At 35.2% G+C, this 19,028-nt stretch overlaps 4 protein-coding genes and 1 pseudogene across 5 annotated transcripts; 1 reads left to right on the top strand and 4 right to left on the bottom strand.

Moving 5' to 3' along the window:
- Positions 1-53: 53 nt before the first annotated feature.
- LOC106370036 (probable ubiquitin-conjugating enzyme E2 17) lies at positions 54-1,391 on the top strand. The gene is made up of 6 exons (XM_013810116.3): positions 54-397; positions 499-602; positions 679-781; positions 864-927; positions 1,010-1,098; positions 1,182-1,391. Exons 1-6 carry the CDS (start codon positions 368-370, stop codon positions 1,275-1,277), a joined length of 486 nt encoding a protein of 161 aa, XP_013665570.2. The 5' UTR covers positions 54-367; the 3' UTR covers positions 1,278-1,391.
- A 2,327-nt stretch (positions 1,392-3,718) lies between these two features.
- Positions 3,719-5,179, bottom strand: LOC106370045 (peroxidase 49). The gene is made up of 4 exons (XM_013810123.3): positions 4,884-5,179; positions 4,616-4,807; positions 4,370-4,535; positions 3,719-4,289 (listed from the first exon to the last, which is right to left on the bottom strand). The coding sequence occupies exons 1-4, from the start codon at positions 5,106-5,108 to the stop codon at positions 3,877-3,879; spliced, it is 996 nt and encodes a 331-aa protein (XP_013665577.2). The 5' UTR covers positions 5,109-5,179; the 3' UTR covers positions 3,719-3,876.
- Positions 5,180-6,066: 887 nt separating this feature from the next.
- On the bottom strand, positions 6,067-9,292 carry LOC106448823. 2 transcript variants are annotated; one of them, XM_013890732.3, is made up of 17 exons: positions 9,068-9,292; positions 8,906-9,000; positions 8,753-8,791; positions 8,610-8,663; positions 8,458-8,532; positions 8,268-8,333; positions 8,131-8,173; positions 7,971-8,016; positions 7,770-7,863; positions 7,629-7,681; positions 7,363-7,550; positions 7,186-7,278; positions 7,040-7,106; positions 6,882-6,948; positions 6,749-6,802; positions 6,440-6,629; positions 6,067-6,318 (listed from the first exon to the last, which is right to left on the bottom strand). In XM_013890732.3, the coding sequence occupies exons 1-16, from the start codon at positions 9,117-9,119 to the stop codon at positions 6,486-6,488; spliced, it is 1,230 nt and encodes a 409-aa protein (XP_013746186.2). In that variant the 5' UTR covers positions 9,120-9,292; the 3' UTR covers positions 6,067-6,318; positions 6,440-6,485. The 2 variants fall into 2 exon arrangements, with proteins under 2 accessions (XP_013746186.2, XP_013746130.2); XM_013890676.3 differs by having other exon boundaries at positions 6,445-6,629.
- A 2,246-nt stretch (positions 9,293-11,538) lies between these two features.
- On the bottom strand, positions 11,539-14,962 carry LOC106448977 (phosphatidylinositol/phosphatidylcholine transfer protein SFH12). Its single transcript, XM_013890813.3, has 13 exons — positions 14,746-14,962; positions 14,349-14,668; positions 13,647-13,913; positions 13,485-13,562; positions 13,296-13,397; positions 13,166-13,215; positions 12,992-13,091; positions 12,845-12,919; positions 12,692-12,769; positions 12,546-12,609; positions 12,061-12,464; positions 11,921-11,995; positions 11,539-11,827 (listed from the first exon to the last, which is right to left on the bottom strand). Exons 1-13 carry the CDS (start codon positions 14,759-14,761, stop codon positions 11,813-11,815), a joined length of 1,644 nt encoding a protein of 547 aa, XP_013746267.2. The 5' UTR covers positions 14,762-14,962; the 3' UTR covers positions 11,539-11,812.
- Positions 14,963-15,461: 499 nt separating this feature from the next.
- LOC106449068 lies at positions 15,462-17,601 on the bottom strand (annotated as a pseudogene).
- Positions 17,602-19,028: the final 1,427 nt, after the last annotated feature.

Raw genomic sequence — 19,028 nt, 5'->3', positions numbered from 1 at the left:
AGCTTGTATTTGGACACAATAAATTTTACACAACTAGCGGAAATACTTAGTATGAATCTTAGGAAGTACACAGATTTTGGAATGCTTAGTGATTATATTCCAAACTGATCGTAATCGTGATCGTGATCGTGTTCGTGAGAGTAGCAAAAGCGAGTAAAGTTTCGGTTCCCTAGCACAAGTGGAAAGATATGATAACACGACGTCGGCTTGATGACTGGACATAGATACATTACTTTGAACACGAGATGGAGATGATAAGACACTATAAAAATGCTCATGGATGAGGCTGAGACAAAAACACACAAACACTATCTTCTCTCCATCTCTCTTACACTCAAAATCACTGTAATAACTTTTTAAACTACAAATGACAACTTCATCTGCATCAACTCGCAAGGTTGGTTCATTAATTGCTTCTTCAACTGGTATCCAAAAAGAAACCTGTTGTGTTATATATCCTTTTGGCTTGATCATCTCTCTTTTTTTTTTTTTGGTTAGGGTCTGACCAAAATCGCCACTAATAGACTACAGAAAGAGTTCATGGAGTGGCAGACTAGTCCTCCTGCAGGTTTCAAGCACAGAGTCTCTGATAATCTCCAACGGTACATTACTATACCCATTTTTCGTTTCATTTTCGAAAAACAAATGATTTAATGTTGAAAATGTTGGTGTGAAAAGATGGATCATTGAAGTGAATGGAGCTCCAGGAACCCTTTATGCCAATGAAACTTACCAACTTCAAGTGGAATTTCCTGAGCATTATCCTATGGAAGCTCCACAGGTTCCTCCTTAAAAACTCTTTTTTGTTATTAATAATTTTATCAATATCTAATCATCACATTAATCCCTTAACCTAAAAACAGGTTATCTTTCAGCATCCAGCTCCACTCCATCCTCATATTTACAGCAACGGTCATATTTGCTTGGGTAAGAAACAACACACAATGTACTCACGTGTGTTTTTCCCCTATATTACATAAAGTCTAGTAACAAGAGCTTGCTGATGCAGATGTTTTGTATGATTCATGGTCGCCTGCGATGAGACTAAGTTCAATCTGTCTTAGTATTCTCTCAATGCTCTCAAGCTCATCCGTTAAGGTTTGTTGCGCGTTTTGTGTATTCTCTTCTTTCAAAAGATTTTTCAATATAGTTTTATTAAGATACTTCTTGGTCTCTTGCAGCAAAAGCCTAAAGACAACGACCATTACTTGAAAAACTGCAAAAATGGAAGGTCCCCTAAAGAAACTAGGTGGCGGTTCCACGACGATAAAGTATAACATCTATGTGTGCCCTTTAATATTGTAACTATAAACCAAAATGTAATGATCTCAGGTTGAGTTCTTGACCTGTTTCTATCTTCAAAACTAGAACAGCTCCTTTTCGCAGTTTAATTAACACTAAAAGCTTGTGCACAAGACTATAAAGTTAAGAAATAACATGTTTATTTATTAAGTGAAAGAAATAGCCTAAATCCTCTCTTTCTCTTTACAAGAGATCAGAGATCATCAAGAACGATTAGTACAAACCACCGAGAGAATGGTTGATCCAAGGAACAAACCTTTGTGTATTAATCGCGCCAAGGCAAAAATGTGATCTTTCAACCTCTACATAAAAGGCTACTGATCGACTTTCCATGGCGTCTTACATTTGTAATAAACATATGAATGCCTACTCAGCATGTTCCTTGCTCCATTTTAATGCACCTGCAGCCAAATACTTATAAGCTTTAGACAATTTGGATAAACAGAATCATACCGATGCTAGAACATCTAACACCAGTTGTCGTCTCTAGACTACAAAGCTATTCTAATCGCTGCGCCTCAAGATTCCTTACAATCCAGAAGCAACATTGCAATTCTAATACTTTAATTAGACACTACAATTCAACAGCATCCATACATAACAAAGCCAAGATACTCTTTTATTTCATATTATAGTTCAAAAGATTATAAACACATCATCTCCAATTAGATTTTTAAAGTTATGCAGAACACGGTTTCAAAAAGTGTTCTTATTCATTAGTAGAACTTCAATTTTAACTTCAATTTTAACTTCAATTTTAACTTGATTTTGCCACATGTCCTCTTTATAATCAATTTCATAAAACAAATATGACATGGCTACTGAAATTGATGACATAGCTTCCGAAAAAATATGACATGGATAATTTCATTTAATGTTGATTTATATTTTTGACAAACTTATTAGAATATGATAATAATTCATATATTACATTTAATATTGATATTTCTTTTTGGTAAACTTTTTTAAAATATGGTAATAGCTCATACATCATCTATAAAATAAATATATTCATATATAACATTTTAAATTTCAAAATATTATTATTTTGTATAATTATACAATTTTTATTACTAAAGCTTTCAAATATTTCTACAAGTTTTTTTAAAATTTAAATATCTAATCGTAAGATCATTAGTTTTTTATATACCTACAAATTTTATAAATATTGTTTATGCTAAATTTTTGATAATTATTCAATGTCATATCATTTTTATTAGTTTTATACAAATTGATTTAATATATATTAAATCTATATTACATATTAGTAAGAAAATAGTAAAATGTATAGTATTTAATAAAATTTATTTTTAAATATAAGTTAGATTTTAAAATTCCTTACTGCACATGGTGCAGGACAACACCTAGTTTGCATTAATGATAATGTTTCTTTATCGATTATTTTAAGAATATTTTAAATGTTTTGATCTAGGCAGATGTTATTTAGCAAATTTTAAATGTTTCTTTATTGATTACTTTTAAGAATATTTTAACGGTTTTACTATTTTGGATCTATGAGAATGTTATTTAGAGAATGAGTTTTATATATTTAGAAAATGAGTTTTATACATTATTTCTTCTTCTATTCTCAAAAACTTGCACAATGTCTTTGTTTACTCTGTATGTTGTACTCTCAACTTTTGGTATCAGCCAAAGTGTGAGATCATATGACAATCACAAGTTCAGTGAAAAGTACAACAGTCTCAACATTCTGGTGCTAGAGAACAAGAAAGACATCTTAAGTGAACTGTTCGATTAGATTATTAATATTATAAAGACATCGTCTTTTTTGATTTTTAAGATTTTTTCTACTGATTTCTTTTTTAAATGACTGAGTTTCATTCTGAACAAAAAAAATACGCAAAATAACTGAATTATGTTGACTTGTTAGCATATTTGATCTTTTGGTATTGGTGTAATACCAAAATTTCATATTTACATTTTTTCAAAACAAATAACAATAATTGTTTATTTAGGAAACTAATAATAGTTTTTAAAAGAATTGTATTCAGTGCCAAACCGATCACTATAGTTTAACATTTTTTTAAAAAAAAATTATATATCATGGTCCCACAAAAGTGATCCAGACTAGTCACGTGTTGCCATGTGTCGGTTTTCTATCCGTGGCAATGCCGAAATGTTAATTCCCCAGTGGCCGGGATTCGAACCCAATTTAATTATAGTTTAACAATTAAACTGACCTATTTCCACATTAATGATTGGTTTGCGATGCATAATTTTGGTTAGTTATCATTGTTGGTTAAACACATTGTTAAAAAATCTCCTTTCAATAAGCCAGTTGGTTTACAATAATAAAATTAAAATTTACTAATAATATATGTTGATAAGATTTCATAGACAAGTTTCTATTGATAATGGTAAAAATTCTCTAATATTTTAACTGAAAATTAGAAAATATTTTAAAATATTCCCTAATAATCTTTTTTCTTATCTTAACACAAAATCAAAATAACACACCTCAGAAACTTCAAATGACATGAAAAAAAAACACACAAAGTAAACAAGTGTCACACATTTTCTTCCCCTCAAAAACATTTTACTCATATCATGAATTCAAGAGTTTATCTTCCTGCAATTCTTCCTGATTTCACCACTCGAACCGGTCAAGGGAGAGATGTTTCCCATCTTGATCATCGACTCGGCAAACTGCTCGAAAAACTCTCCTTGATCCTCTGCATACTTCTTTACAAGATCTCTCGATTTATCATTGCTGCTGAACAGAACCTGGTCCGAGTTCAACAACCCCATGTTCTCCATCAAGTTCTTGAAGTAGCTGTTGTCGAACTTCGCCGGGCTGACCTTGTCCAGCACCGAGAGAATCTGGTCCCCTCCGGATCTTGGACACCTTTGACGCAAGTTAGCAGCGAATGATTGTTCCAATGTCATGTCTGGACGACCGTTTCCGGACTGGTTGTATAGCCTCTGTCTGAAACTTGTGCATCTCGAGAATCCAATAGTGTGACTCCCTGATAACAAATTAAGGTTATAGGGTTTATTATTTGTACCGTGCAAGTAAAGTAACTGTGATAGAATGAAGAAAGCTTACCGGAGAGAGCGACAAGGTCGGTGACATCAAGTCCTTGACGATTAAACTTGCTGAGGATGGTCTGGAACGTGTTGTTTGGTGCAGGGATGTTGTTGTTCGAACCGCTCAAGCTTGCACTTCTTGAATCTCTTCTTCCCAATGGGACCATCCAGCTTGGTCCACCAGTCTAAACCAAACCAAACCAAACCAAACCGAATCAGCTCTTTTTTTCAAATTTTTTTAACAAACATTGTAGAGAAGACTTACAAGAACAGAGGAGTCTCTAGCAGCTAGGGTTAGAATATCAGCACAAGAGACAGTTCCAGGGCATTGTTTCTCAAGTTGAGCTTTGATCCGGTCAACTACTTCGAATCCACGAGCTGATTTGCTGTTAGGGTTGGAGCTTTTCTCACTCACTATCCTCCCACTGCTATCTAGAAGCAAAGAGCCATCACAACCCTACATTTCAAGGCTACCTTGCTCAGTACGTAACAAATAAATAAAACATGATAGACGTTGAAGAAATCAACAAAACCTGAACGAAGCAGTCGTGGAAATGAAGTCTCATCAATGAAGCGGCCATACGGGTTTCTCTAGCAACAGCTTGAGCTACAACTGATCTCACGATCTCTCCGGCTTGCGGGCATGAATGTGCGTAGTAACCAGGGTTTAGTTTGCCTCCGTAGCTCTGTTGGCAGAGGTAAAGAGGGAGAACGCAAAGGAGAGAAAGAACAAAGAGAGAGCTACTGAGTCCTGCCATTATGTTTGACGAGAAGATGAAGAGATGAGAAGACTTTGTGATGAGAAGTGATATGAAGCAAGAGGGGGAGGAAGAAGGTATTTATAGGAAGAGACTTTGAATAAGAAGTAAGAAGTGGAGTTGGTAATTAACTAGATAGAGATTAAGATAATAATAATCAAGGGAACTGCTAGAAAAAACAAAATGTAAAAAAAATATTGGAGAAAAGAAGATTAAAAGAGACTAAAGTTTGTGTTTGGTACCCAACATTGCCTGCTTAATTTGACTAATTTACCTCCTTTTTGCTTTACTTATTTATTTACAATTGATTTGACTTCATTGGAGGGGGAAAGGCAAAGCAAAGTTTTGAGTTTTAAATATATTGAAATTGATCTTTATCCATATGTTAACGACTAGTACCAATAATTTGAGAACTATTAACTCTTTCTTTCTTTCTTTCTATGATTAAATATTCGAATTGTATACACACAAAAATGATGGTCTATAACATAAAGAATGTATGCCTTCGAGATCATAATCGCATGGACAGAATTATTCTTGACATAGACAAATAAAACATTAGCTCAAAATTTTAAAGCCTTCCAATGGTTAAAATAAAATGATAATAATTTTTATTACATTGTTTATAACTTTTAAAATCTTAAGATCCGTCTTGCTCATAAATGGTTTCATCCTTTCACTTCAATCGATGATTATTGAGTTTTGATGTTTTAGAAGTAGTTAACTTAAGAGCATGATTAATGAAAAATTCTTAGGATGAGATTTTTAGCGGAATATAAAAAACCATCTCTTAATTTTTAACTTAAAAAAAGGTAAAAACCGACTCTTAAAAAAGCTAAGAGACTAGTTTTACATATTTATCTTGTTGTAAAAATAAAATAAAAGCGAAGAAATCAAGTATGAACAGAATAAATAATATACTAATACCAATACCTAGATTTAACTAATCTGAAAAAAAGAGTCGAAAAGAAATAATATTTTTACTTTTGCAAATGACTTGGTAATACACATACATAAAACTATGTTCGAAGAGACAGAGGCCAAGACTTTTACGTAGTGAGAAAGAGAAGAGGGTAGGAAGAGATTCTACCTACTCCTTTGACGACAAAAAAGTGTCAATCTTTATTGACATGTGAACACGCTCTTGTTCTTTGTAACCAAAGCAACGAAAGGAAACTTTGTTTGTCGTCATCTACCACAACACATGAATCTGCAGGTAAAAGCAATCTCAAGGTGAGTGAAGCTTTCAACTTTTTTGACTCTTTCACAATTTGTTTTCCCTCATTCTAGAAACCAAACATTAAAGTAAAAAACAGAGTTCAACTGCATACCATACCATTGACTGAGACAGAACCTTTAACAAAGGCGATTAGCAAGTTAGATAGCACCATATGTCCTTTCACTTGGTCTCTGCGTTGGTGCTTGAGTAGAAGACGTGGAAGAGCGGTCCCATGAGACTTCATTGGCAAAAGCGCTGTTGATCTCTTCAGTTCTTGAGTAGTTTTGTCCACTTCCACTCGCCTGTTTACAAAGACCGTATCCATTACATTACGTATATAAATTGTCTCTTGTGAGGATTCATACAGTGACCTAATATCATAAATGAATACTTTTTTGAGTCCATTTTTGGAAATGCTTACAGTTTCTAGTAAGCCTGATAGAAGTGACATGCCTGGCAATGCATCAATCCCACGCTGCGCCCATACGGAACACATCAGTGCTACTGTGTGTGTAGAGAATCAAAGAACGGAAGTAGAAAGATTGAAAGGTTACCACGCGTTCTACTCTTGTCTTGTAGATAAATCCTCCACAGCAGAAAAGTGTAAATGCAACGAGGGATCTGATCAAAAACAACACACAAGAACACAATTAGCTGAAGCTAGTTCTCCTGTTACAAGCCGTTTATGATTCTGAGAAAGAGATTTTCATACACGCAGGAAAAAACTCCAAATATAGCCCATCCTTTCGCTGATCCTCCTTCAGCACCTTGGTTGTATTCTGAAGAAAAAACAAATTGTATTGTATCAGAGAGAGACAGAGCAAGCAACGGAGAATGCCATGTAGATGATAAGCTCACCACAGAGTTTTGTGAGGAAGAACTGAACAGGATCATAACCATCCACTGGGATAGTAACATTGACTTCATACGGAGTCTTACGAGTTTTCTCACCTTTGAGAAAGAAAGATGTTAGAGGATTTGTAAAAACAAAGGTCAAAGGAACAATGAAAAGAGAAAGATAACAGAAGCTATTACAGTTCCAGTCCAGTACTAGAGTTGAAGGAGATAAGGTTGTTGGATGATTCCCAGTCAAGGAAGAACCAGATATCTTGACGTTAAGACCATTCTCCGGGGAGACCTTGATGATAGGCTTCCCTACCAATGTTGAAAGAGAAGCAATTGCAGTCATGTAGAGTGTAAGATGAGTCTGCTCGGTCTTGAAGCTGCGAATTGTAGGAACACTTCATGTAGTGAATACATAGGACTCAAACATGAACAGAACTAGGTTCTTGATTCTCTACCTAAATTCACGACGAGGTTTGTCAAATCCAAACTGTGTCATCCCATTATAAATCTGCAGGTTCCAAAACCAAATCCACTTTTAAGTTTTTGTTCAGTGTGAAAAATATGCTATCAGAAACTTGTGTTTGTTTTGTTCTTACAAGTTCCCATGAGCGAGGATGCAAACCGACCGTGAATCCCTTGAAGACACGAGGGCCAGGTTTCTCACACGGAATAGCCAACTCGACAGTAACTCTAGACCAATGGAAAAAGAGCAGAAACATACATCCGTTGATTAAAAAAAAATGATGTATGATGATTCTTGTAACATCAGAGATAAATAGTAGCAGAGAGAGACATACCTGCAAGTTGAATCTTGAGTGACACTACATATGCATCCAAGTCCACCTGAAGTAAGGATAAAAAAGAAGGAAGACTTAATAGATTTCCAAGACTTGAGAACCGTTTCTAAAGTTTCATCTGGAAGAAAACAAAAGAAAGAAGGAGGACACTCAGACACACCTTTACAGCGTCCATCAACACAGTTCCCACAAATAATATTGACCTGAACAACATCACAAAACAGAAACCAAACTCTAAGAAAGGAGCCACTGAAGTTTTTTTCAAAAATAAAACTAGTGAGTAGCTAGCTATCTAACCTGTGCTGTACGTCCAAGTTTGTCATAGCTCTGCTCGCAATTCGCCAGGTCTCCGTGGTAAAACCCCTACATTGTATACCACAGATCATGAAAGAAACACAAACAATCAAATATATGTCCAGAGTAAAAAAAAACAACTGGTTAATTATGATGTTAAAAAAACTATGACAGAAGAGGAGGTTCTTCTCACCTGAACAAAATCGAAATGTCCAGAGCTGGAAACAAAGTAGCTCAACGGGTCAAACCGTCCAAAATCAACATAACCCTGCACACAACACAAAAAACATCATTAGAGGAATCATCTAGCGCTGAACAAAAGTTTGATGATATGGGGAGTGTTACCGCCTGCCCTCTTGTTTCAACATCCTTGCAAAATCTAACCACCAAATCAAACTCCTACATCCATAAAAGAGAACTTAAGTCAAACCTCAAGCTAACTCTCCTAACCACAATACTATAAACAGAGAATGCATATATACACAAACCTTGCCATCATATTCAAACGGATGACCAATCCAGCTGCTCTGATCAAACCAAAGTTAAAGAAAGCATTTTCACAACACACACACTCAAAAGCAAACACCTTTACTCTTTAACCGATCCAAAGCTACAAGAAAAGAGTAGTAGAAAGAGGATACAAAATCGACAAGACGACTTGAATTGTCGAGAGCGTAGCAGTTCGAATCGGGTACGGGTACAGACCCAGCACCGTCAAATAATCCAATTGCAAAAGCTGCAAATAAATTTTCATAAGCTCTCAAATTCGTAAGAGGGAGAAAATCACTTAATTGGCATTTTACCGGAGACGAAGAGAAGCTGAATGAAACTGTGTGGCCACCTCCGTATCTGCATAGTTTGGTTCTGTGTCGTCGTCGTCGCCCGATTCGGGGTTCGGATTGAATTACGCCGAATTTGGATATCGCCGGCAGATTCCGATTGGGAAGACGACGGATAATTATCGCTTTCAGCTCATCGTCAAACCCTCTAGCTAGCTCGGAAGGTCCTTCTCTCGTACTGGTGTTGATATAAATAAACCGGTTTTTGATGTTCTATCAAACCAATTTTTCCAGGACATAACCGACCAACTAAGTAATCAATTCGGTACACATCACCTCTACTAAATACGCATCATCATTAATTTTGTTTAACTTCTGAGAGTTGTTACATATATGATTGTAATTTTTGGCATAAAATATGGATTGAAAGTGCAATAGATATTTGGTATGAATAACTATTTGTTTTCTTGAGTTTTTTTTTCCACCTTATATATTTTGAAAATCTCGTAGATAAAAATGATATTTTGAAATTTGTATTTTATGAATAAAAATATGAAAAAACTCATCTTTCAATAACACTCGATTTGGTTAGAATAAAAAACAATCATCATTAAACTTTTTGAATAATAATAGATTTGAATGAATTTTAATTTTTTTTTAAACCAATACTAATAGATTTTACAAAAAAATTATAGAATTCATAAACTAATAACAGTGAGATCTCGAAATTTTTAAAGTTTAATGACAAATTACTTACTAATAACTCCCTTTAGGGTTAAATCCTGAAAAATGAGTCTGATAAAACATTAAAGTATGTTTACTTAGATTATACTTAGATTATCACCCACATATTGGAATAGTTGTGAAACTAGTATTGTTTGTGAAAACCGATTTTATGGTTTCATGACTTTCTCTGAACCGAAATTTCGATTTGGTTCGGCATGAATCGAACATAAACAGCAAGCCTACAAAATAATATTGCAACTTAAGATTCACCTGAAATTATAGAAAGAAAGCGGGAAAAGACAAATACGAGCCTCAACAAAAGCAAGGAAAGAACTTATCTTGATGTCAAAAGCAAAAAAAAAAAACAAAATATTCAAACTTTCAAATTCATAATTTTCTACTACTCGCGGGCGTTTAGTAGATCCACAATCATACTCGGCCACCCACAGATAGACACAACAACCCTCTTAGAGGCTCCCTGAATGTATCCAACATCAAACTGGTTCAAATCGGCCTGATTCATCTTTTCAATATGCTCTTCAACTGTATCGTAAAATGGAGTGAGCACCAGCAATTCAACAATCAGTCAAATATCAAATAAGTTATTAATTAAAACTTACAAACAAAGCTCATTGTAAATAATATTTACATATTCTCAACAACCTGATCCCAAAGGGATTGCCCACCCCAAGACAAACTGTGAGAGGCCACCTCCTTGTATATTTCAAAGCGAAAATGACTTATTTAATCCTATAAATAAAAAATGTTGTTAAAACAACAACACTTAACATTTAAAAGTACTGACATAAAAACTTACCAGATATCCATTTAGAGAGTCTGCATATGAACTCCGAAGAAGTCACTTGAATCACAAAATGGTCAACTCCACGAAGACAATGAGCGCGAGAAGAGATATGGTAACCGCTAAAATAGAAAATAAAGTCAATTTTTATCTTTTCTAGAGATAGAAGAAAAAAATGATTTTTTTTAAACCTTAAAATGTCGAATGTCTGCTCCTTAATCATTTCGCATAAGACTAGAAGATATGTTGTGTGCTTTGCATTATGTGTACAGACCATTTGGTAAATAACCTACAAAAGCATTAAATCTTAGCCCAAAAAATGAAGATTTAAACAAACTAAACAAACTAAAGATATATCAATGAACATCTGAAAAGATAAATTGAATTAAATCGTGACAATGAAAATTAAACTTAATGATAAAAACTAAATATTATCTTCAAAAAACTAAATATTATCTTAATGTCGGCGGCCAATCACCATTTAAGGTGATCAAATACTTCCATGATGACACATTCGTGAAAATCATAAAAATTTGTAGAATCTACATAAACACATTATGATCAACATAACTTTGTAGAATCTACATTACTTTTCAAATGGACAAACCCTACACATTAATCACTCAATAATCCCTTAAATCAATTAAGTTCATTCAGAAAATTGCTTTCAAAGAAGACTGAACGGCCTGTGATATGATGTAAACAAGAGTTTCAAAAACACTGATATGTGATGATGGAGAAAAATCGTACATCGTGATGAATGCACCATATTAAATTATACATTGATCACTTTAACTTTAACTTCAAACAAAGACAAGACCAGTTCTGAAAGTCATGAAACTATTACAGATTAAAAATTAAATACTCAATCTTTCTTTTTTTAATTTTTGACGGCTGAATGATATAAACATATCAACCTCTTAAACCATATGGATTAAAACGACTTTTAGAATAGTCTTAGGCATATCCAGTTTGTAGTAACTCGTAGTAGTATACACACTAAAACTACATTTTAATATACATGTATTTGTAAGAAAGTATAATATACACAGAGAAATAACAAAACTATCTTCCTTGTTAAATTTCTTTAATAAAATATAAACAAGAAATTGATTTTACAAATACGCTCGGTGTTGATGATTTAGACCCTTGAATACCAAAAATAAACCATTATCAATCAACCATTAATCCTCTACTTCTTCTTCTTCAAGAGGCTTTCCCTTTCGTATGTTCCTCATTGATCACCAGTAGTTGAACTGTGCAGACAAGAAGCAAAACCCTAAGACCAGTTACAAACACTCGATAGCTTGTTTCTCAAGTCAGAACATAAGTCAAAAAACAAAACTTACAAGCTTCTTCTTCTTCTTCTTTTTCTCAATGTATGCCACCAGGTCCTCTTGACGACCAAGAGAATCATCCAAAGCCTGCATCGAAAAGATATTAGCCTTTTAGTAAATGTCTAATGTTAATGATTCAAGAAGATGTGTACCTTCTTGGTTGCAGCAAGCTCTTGCTCCAATACATTGGACCGGCTAATGGCGGCGTTAAGCATCTCTTCCTTTTCCGGAGGCATAGTTGTTGGCTGTGCGCTCAAGACGGTCACTTTCTGCTCCAGCTCAGCCATTCTTTTCATGATGGCCATGAAGTCTTCTCCTGAGATTGCGGGAACCATCATTTTCTCTGACTGCATTGCACTCTTGTTCATCGACGCGTCGTCACAGTACATGGGGCTCGAGTATAAGGTTGACTCGGTTAGTTTCCTTGGGACGTTTTTGGTCACTCTTATCATGGTGACAACACCCATCACAAGAGCCATGACGCCGGTGAAAATGGGTGACCTCCCTCCATCGGATGCAGCGGTGTTGCATGCTTCTTGGATGGCATATACTTCCTCTGATCAGGGATAAGATAGTAAGCATTGAAGTCATATGTCCTAACTTTAAATAAGAAGCGGGTGCACAAGAATGAACATACTTTTTGAGAGCGAAAACTTGTGAGCTTCTGGCATGTTCCAGGCTGGGTGAGCAGCAACAGGGACCTGAGTTATGAGAATATCAAATCCACAAGTGCATTGGTTATTTTACTTGGAGCTCAAGAACTTAGAGATTGGTCGTTCTTACAATGTCAGAGGAAGAGGAAGACGGTTGTGCTGAATCCTTTGCCTCTTCAGGAGCCTGCTCTGCTGTAGATTCACTTCCCTGGAAGATTATGGAAACATGAGTTTAAAGATTCAAGAAAAGGATACTATTCAAGCATATATATGTAAGCAAGACCTCAAAGATGGTCTCCTCAGCACCGTTTTCAGCTTGTGATCTCTTTGTGCATTTGTGATCACCATTTTTAACTCTCTGCAGGTGAAAAAAAAAATGCATAATCAGTTTAGAAGTAAAATAGTTAAAAAAGATGATAAAGTAACTCACCTGCATGATCTCTGGATTGTTCCATGGGCCTTTGTCAGAGCGCATACATCCCCCACTGTCAGCACAAGTACAAGTACCTCCAAGAAACTCAGGGAGTTCACTGATACAAATTTAAGATGAGATAGTCAAGTCTTCAGTAGCATAGATTAGCTTGTAAATAGCTGTGAGTCTCACCTTTCATCAATTATCTCAAGCAACTTGCTTTGGTACTTGTTGCCAAGAACCTGTTATTTAAATATATATAGCTAATTACTTAAACTATCTCCACAGAGAAAAAGCTAGCAAAAAGGTTTTGAATACTTGCATTGATCTTTGCTGTAGTCTTGGGGTCAAGGAAGGACTTAACCGTGCTCCACAACATCCTGAATCCTGAACCAGCATTAATGATAAACATCCTGTTCAAGCTCTGAACCAAACACCACATTAAAAAGTTTAAATTTCTAAGCTCATAGATAAAAGAATAGTCGAGCATAGAAATAAATATAAATCTCACCTCGGGATAGTTGTTACCATCAACCGCCTGAAGACGAGTAACCAAGTCCCTAGCAGCCTTGTTGAAGTTTTTAAGTCCCTGATATGCTCAGAATAATAAAACTTAATGAGAAATTCTAGAAGTGGTTAATACATGTTTAGATTCATGATTAGTCATTCATACCACTCCTTGGACATCAAGAATAGTTGTGCTTTGATCAATCTGCTTCTTCGCAGCGATGGAGCAAGCTGGGAACTTAACGTTGAAAGTCCTTTCAAACTCCATAACATGGTAGTTGACATACCTATCCAAAGTTGTGACTTGCATCAACTTGGTAGAGTCTACTTGACCAAGCCTTTCGATATACACAGGCCTTCCTTCCTTGTCAACTCCATGGTGTCCTTGAGGATAGTACTTCAACACTTCATCAATTTCCTTAAATTCAAACTCCTGAGGTATTACAAAAACCAAACAGAAAGTGTTAGCAAAGATAAGAGACCATAATGGCTACAAGATCTAAATAAGTAAATTAAAAAAATTGAACTTCCCGCAAAATCGAGTTTTCCCGTCAAAACTATAAAATCGAGTTTTCCTGCTAAAACGAAATTTCCATCAAAATTTCCAAATCAATTTTTTTCCGCTCAAACAAGTTTTCCCGTCATAATCGTAAAATCGATTTTTTCCGCCAAACTGTAAAATCGATTTTTCCCGCCAAACCCGCAAAATCAAGTTTTCCCGTCCAAATGAGTTTTTTTTCAGCAAAATCATGAAATTACTATATGTATCTAAATCACAAATTAATATTAATTAGGACTAAAGTAGGGTTAGGATTAGAATAAAGCTGGGTATAAAAACCCTATATAACATCCCGATAAATAATAATACCTCCATAACGGTGTCAGCACCAAACTCTTTCCTCCAACGAAGCATCTCAGTCCACATGAGTTTGGTTTTGTCGAGATCAAATTTTCTGGCCTTCAAAAATCTTAGCATCATATGGTAGTCATCGTGTTTCTCAGGGAGTAGCTCGTCGAGAATAAGCGCTTGACGGAAAGCATCGACTGATTTCAACTCCTCAGCGTCATGCACGTCTTCGATCTCCAAAGGGGTTACTTTGCTGCTTGTCCTTCTCTTCATTGAATACCTTAGGTTCTTAGATGAGCTCCTCTTCTTGAAAGAGCCCATCCTTGGTTTCATCGCGGTTTCTATAAAAACAAACAAACATTCAAGAAGGAGAACAAGAAAGAAGACAGCAACAAAACGAACCAGATCTTGTTCTTACGTTGGATGGAAGACATGATAGATGGAATAGGCAGGAATGGGCACGAGGGGGGAGGGGGAGGAACACTCTACGAGGAGTGTCTTTTTTTATTAAGTTTTATATCAATGCCCTTTTTGCCAATATTCCTGCAAAACTCAATTTACAAAATCACATTCAAACCTTCAAAAAGAGAATCTCATTACAAAGGTTTTTGAAAAAAAAAAAAAAGACTATTACCTCTGCAAAGAGGAAAATGAAAGGAAGGACAAAGATAAAAAGGACATTAAAAAAAAAACCGTCCGAAAATCTCTCTAGCGCCATTAACGTAGAGGACAAGCTACACCTCTCATTTTCTCTCTCTCTTTCCACCAAACCAAACCATTCATTCTTCTTCCTTTTTTAGGTCACAGTTTTTTTTCTTGTTATACAAGTTTTTGAAAACAGAGATGACTTGTCATATCAAGCAACTTATTCATAAGATGGAAGCTCATCTTTTTCATGAGTCAATAGAGCTAAAAATTATTGATAAAATTATAAATAAACTCTAAGCTACATGATCATGATCAAGAATATAAAGTAGGACAAAGGTTGTAAAAAAAAACATAAGATGTAATGAACAAAAAAAAGAAAAGGATTAGGAGTTAAGAGTAGAAGCTCCGAAGCGAGTCTCTTCAGGGACTCTGATGCTTTAATAAGATCAGAATCTGAATGTCCCGCTGAGACAAAGAGTTTGATCCCTACAGGTAACCGGCACTTATGAAGAAACGACTTCTTAGAGCCCCTTCCTTCAAAGCCTGCATAGATGATCCACTCATGTCAACAAAACCAAGACAAGGTCCGTTTTCGCCAAGAAAAAGAAGAAAGTCTACTTACACGATCAGCCATTTTCTCAAGTAGAAGCAAGTCTGCTTTAGTTGAACCACTAGACTTCTCTAGTTTCAAGAACACAATAGGTGATTCAGGGTTGCTTGCTAGCGACATCCCCTTGATATCTGACAAACCTTTCCACAACAGAGCAATGTTTTGCTTCATCTTGACTAACAACTCAGGGTTTTGATCAATGACATCAATAGCTGTGATAGCAGCACTCGCGAGAACACGTATCCTGAGCTGCTAAGTCTCTGGTAATCGATGATGCGGGCATTCCCAGTGCAGAACCCACCTTCTGTGGCTAATGCGTGGCCCATTGCTGCAGTCACAACATCTATCTTCTCAATCTGTTGTTTCAAGGAGACAAAAAAAATCATCACCATTGGTTATAAATAGCAAAATGATAAGTCTCTACTAAGAATGTGTGTCGTTCTTACGCACAGGGACACCGTGATGCTCTGCAAGACCTCTCTCGGAACGGCCAAGCACACCCAAAGAGTTGCTTTCATCCAATATAACACGAAAATGATACTTCTCTTTTAGTTTCACTATCTCATCAAGAGGCGCGATTTGGCCTGAGTTCTGCAGATTAAAACACAAGCAAGTGGGGAAACGTTACATCTAATGGTAGGCATATGGTAGGCATGGGCATTTCGGGTATCAGTTCGGTTATTTCGGTTAAGTATTGGATAATGTATCAAATAATTAGGATGATTCGGATAAAAAAACTCAGATAGTTTGGATTACTTTGGATATTTCAAATAAAAATATTTGGATACTTTCGCGTAGTTATCTTTAAATATTTTTAGATACTTTTAATTTTAAATTATAAACATATATTATGTTATACATAGATATAGTTAATATTTCTAATATTTGGGTACCCGTTCGGTTTAGTTATTTTGGATTTAGAAATATAGGAACCATTATGAGGGTTTTGGTCCGGTTCCGGGTATTTCGGTTCCGGTTTTTTTGCCAAGGTCTACTACTCATGGCAGGAGAACAAAAAAACAGAGAGGTGTTTACAATACCTGATATACAGCTTCAGCTACAATGTAACGCCTCGAGTTCTTTGAGCGCTTGTTCTTTGTCATGATTTTCTCCAAAGTACTACGAAGAGAGTCCATGTCATTGTGCTTGAAGTACACGATTGTACTTCTCGAAAGCTGAAGTCCATTTTGTATCCCCCAGTGAACACCTTCGTCGCTAAGAGAGAAACAAGAATGAATGAGCCCAAATGTTCAGATAAGAAGACGCTTTAAAAGAAGTTTTGTGTAACACTTACGCGACAATGATATCACCTCTTTTACAGAAACAAGGGATAGTGCTGAACATGGTGGACACCGAACAAGACAATTCTAGCTGACGGAGCATCAAGAATCATTGTAACCCAATTCAAAGAGGCCCTAACCATCTCCACGAGATTCGTATCCATTGCTAAAACCAAACCAAAAGCTCCGTCTTTAAGTTGAACTAGTCTGCTGCACTTTGAGGCAAAAACCTATACAATTTTTCACAATTCAGATCAGAAAACGACAAAAGATGGAAACTTTGTATCCAAAATTTACCAATAAAACAGAAAAAAAAAAAAAAAAAAGACAGAACCATACAAGCAAAGATCTGTTGTCTGATCACTACCTCGTTGCAAGAAATCGATAAAAACGGAAGGAAAAGTAGCAATTAGAGTGATCATCGAGAAGAAGAAGAAGAATAAATCAGAGACCATAACAAGGGACGTTACCTGATCACAAATAGAAATGGAAACGAGCAGATGTAAAGATTGGCTTTGCGATTTTGATGAATCAGAGGGATAAATAAAAGAAAAAGAAGAAATTGTCAATTACAGAGATTACTGTAAAGAACAAAAACCAATTTGAAAAAGAAAACGAAGAAGAAGACGACGACGACCGGTTCCGACCGGGTGTGTCTGGCGGGGCAGATCACTCTATGTCCGTGTATGTAACCATGTTACGTTAGAAATACATTCATGGGCCCAGCTGTGTCCATAAACTTATAACGGGCTATATAGTGGCCCGATACTTCATTACCTTGGGGGCACTTGCCCCAACCTCTTACGTAATTGTTTTTTTTTTTTTTTGCTAAAATTTTGTACTCTTACGTAATTGTTTGTAAGTAGGTTGAGGTATATGGTTGCTTTCAAATCTCCAAATAAAAAACCTCAAAATTGAAGTGGTGATTTTCAAAATGTCTTATTTAACCACGTAGACTTATAGTACAACTTCAATTTTTCAAGGGTTTAAATGTTTTATACTACGTATCACAATATTATATGTATATTGTTGAGTAAATATCGTTAGTGTGCCTTAGTGCATGGAATTTTATAGACATCGCGGTGAGGGTGATTGGTTGGGCCGTAAGTAATGAATTTAGCTTTAATTTTTATGTACGGCATTAAATACTACCGATCATATTTTATCTTGGTTTTTAAAGTTACAACCAAAAAAACTAAAGTTACAGCAAAAACACACAAAACATAGTTAATAAAATCTTATTTTTTAAAATCCTATCTTTTTAGCTTTACGGAATTTTAAAGTTACATCCCTTAAAACTAAATCAAAAATCCTACCGACAAAATTCTAAAGTAAATTTTCTATAGTTACCGCTCAACCAATATTATATGTATATTGTTGATTAGGTCATGGTAATAGTGCATGGAACTTTATAGACATCACCATATTATATGTATATTGTTGATTAGGTCATGGTAATAGTGCATGGAGTATTTTCATAACATTTTGCTGGGCGATACTTGTTTGAGGTCATGATCGCATCAATAAATTAAAATAGCTACATGTCTTTGCAGCTTGAACTGTCGATAAAGCTAACAAATGTCATTTCCTATATAAGGTTGATCACTTTTTTTTTTTAAGGTTAATCACTTTAGTTTGTACGTAGCTTTGAGATTGGTATATGAAAACTACGTCTACTTTATTAAGCCACTTAGTGAATCATGTTATAATTTCATATGTTTTCTTGTTTATCGTGGGAAATCATAACTTGATTCATATCTTCGGTCTATTAAAGAGCCCACTCATATATTCACTCCATCTTCTTTAAAATAAGTATCTCCTTTTTTTCTATCTTAAACTAATTAACCCATTTTAATTAGTGAAGAACTTGTATGTCTTTTTAGAAGCATCGGTTTATTTGATATATAAACATAAACTCCCTATAAAGAGCCAATAAACGAACATAGAAGGGAGTGTATGTGACTTTATCAAATTCCAAATTAAACTTTATGGTCTACTTTCGTCCACCTCCTATAGCAATAAGCTTTAAAGTTGGATTCGAGAGAATCATCCAATCTTGGTATAGGGACTAAGTTCAAAATCTGTGAAATGCTATCCAATTAATCAAAAACAATCTTAACATCCAACAAGAAAGCAAACAAAGAGATTAACTTTAACCTAAAA

Source organism: Brassica napus, chromosome C1 (genome assembly GCF_020379485.1).
Source record: "Brassica napus cultivar Da-Ae chromosome C1, Da-Ae, whole genome shotgun sequence".
NCBI lineage: Eukaryota > Viridiplantae > Streptophyta > Magnoliopsida > Brassicales > Brassicaceae > Brassica > Brassica napus.
Note: the sequence above shows the minus strand (reverse complement) of the source record. Positions and strands in the feature narration are given on the sequence as shown.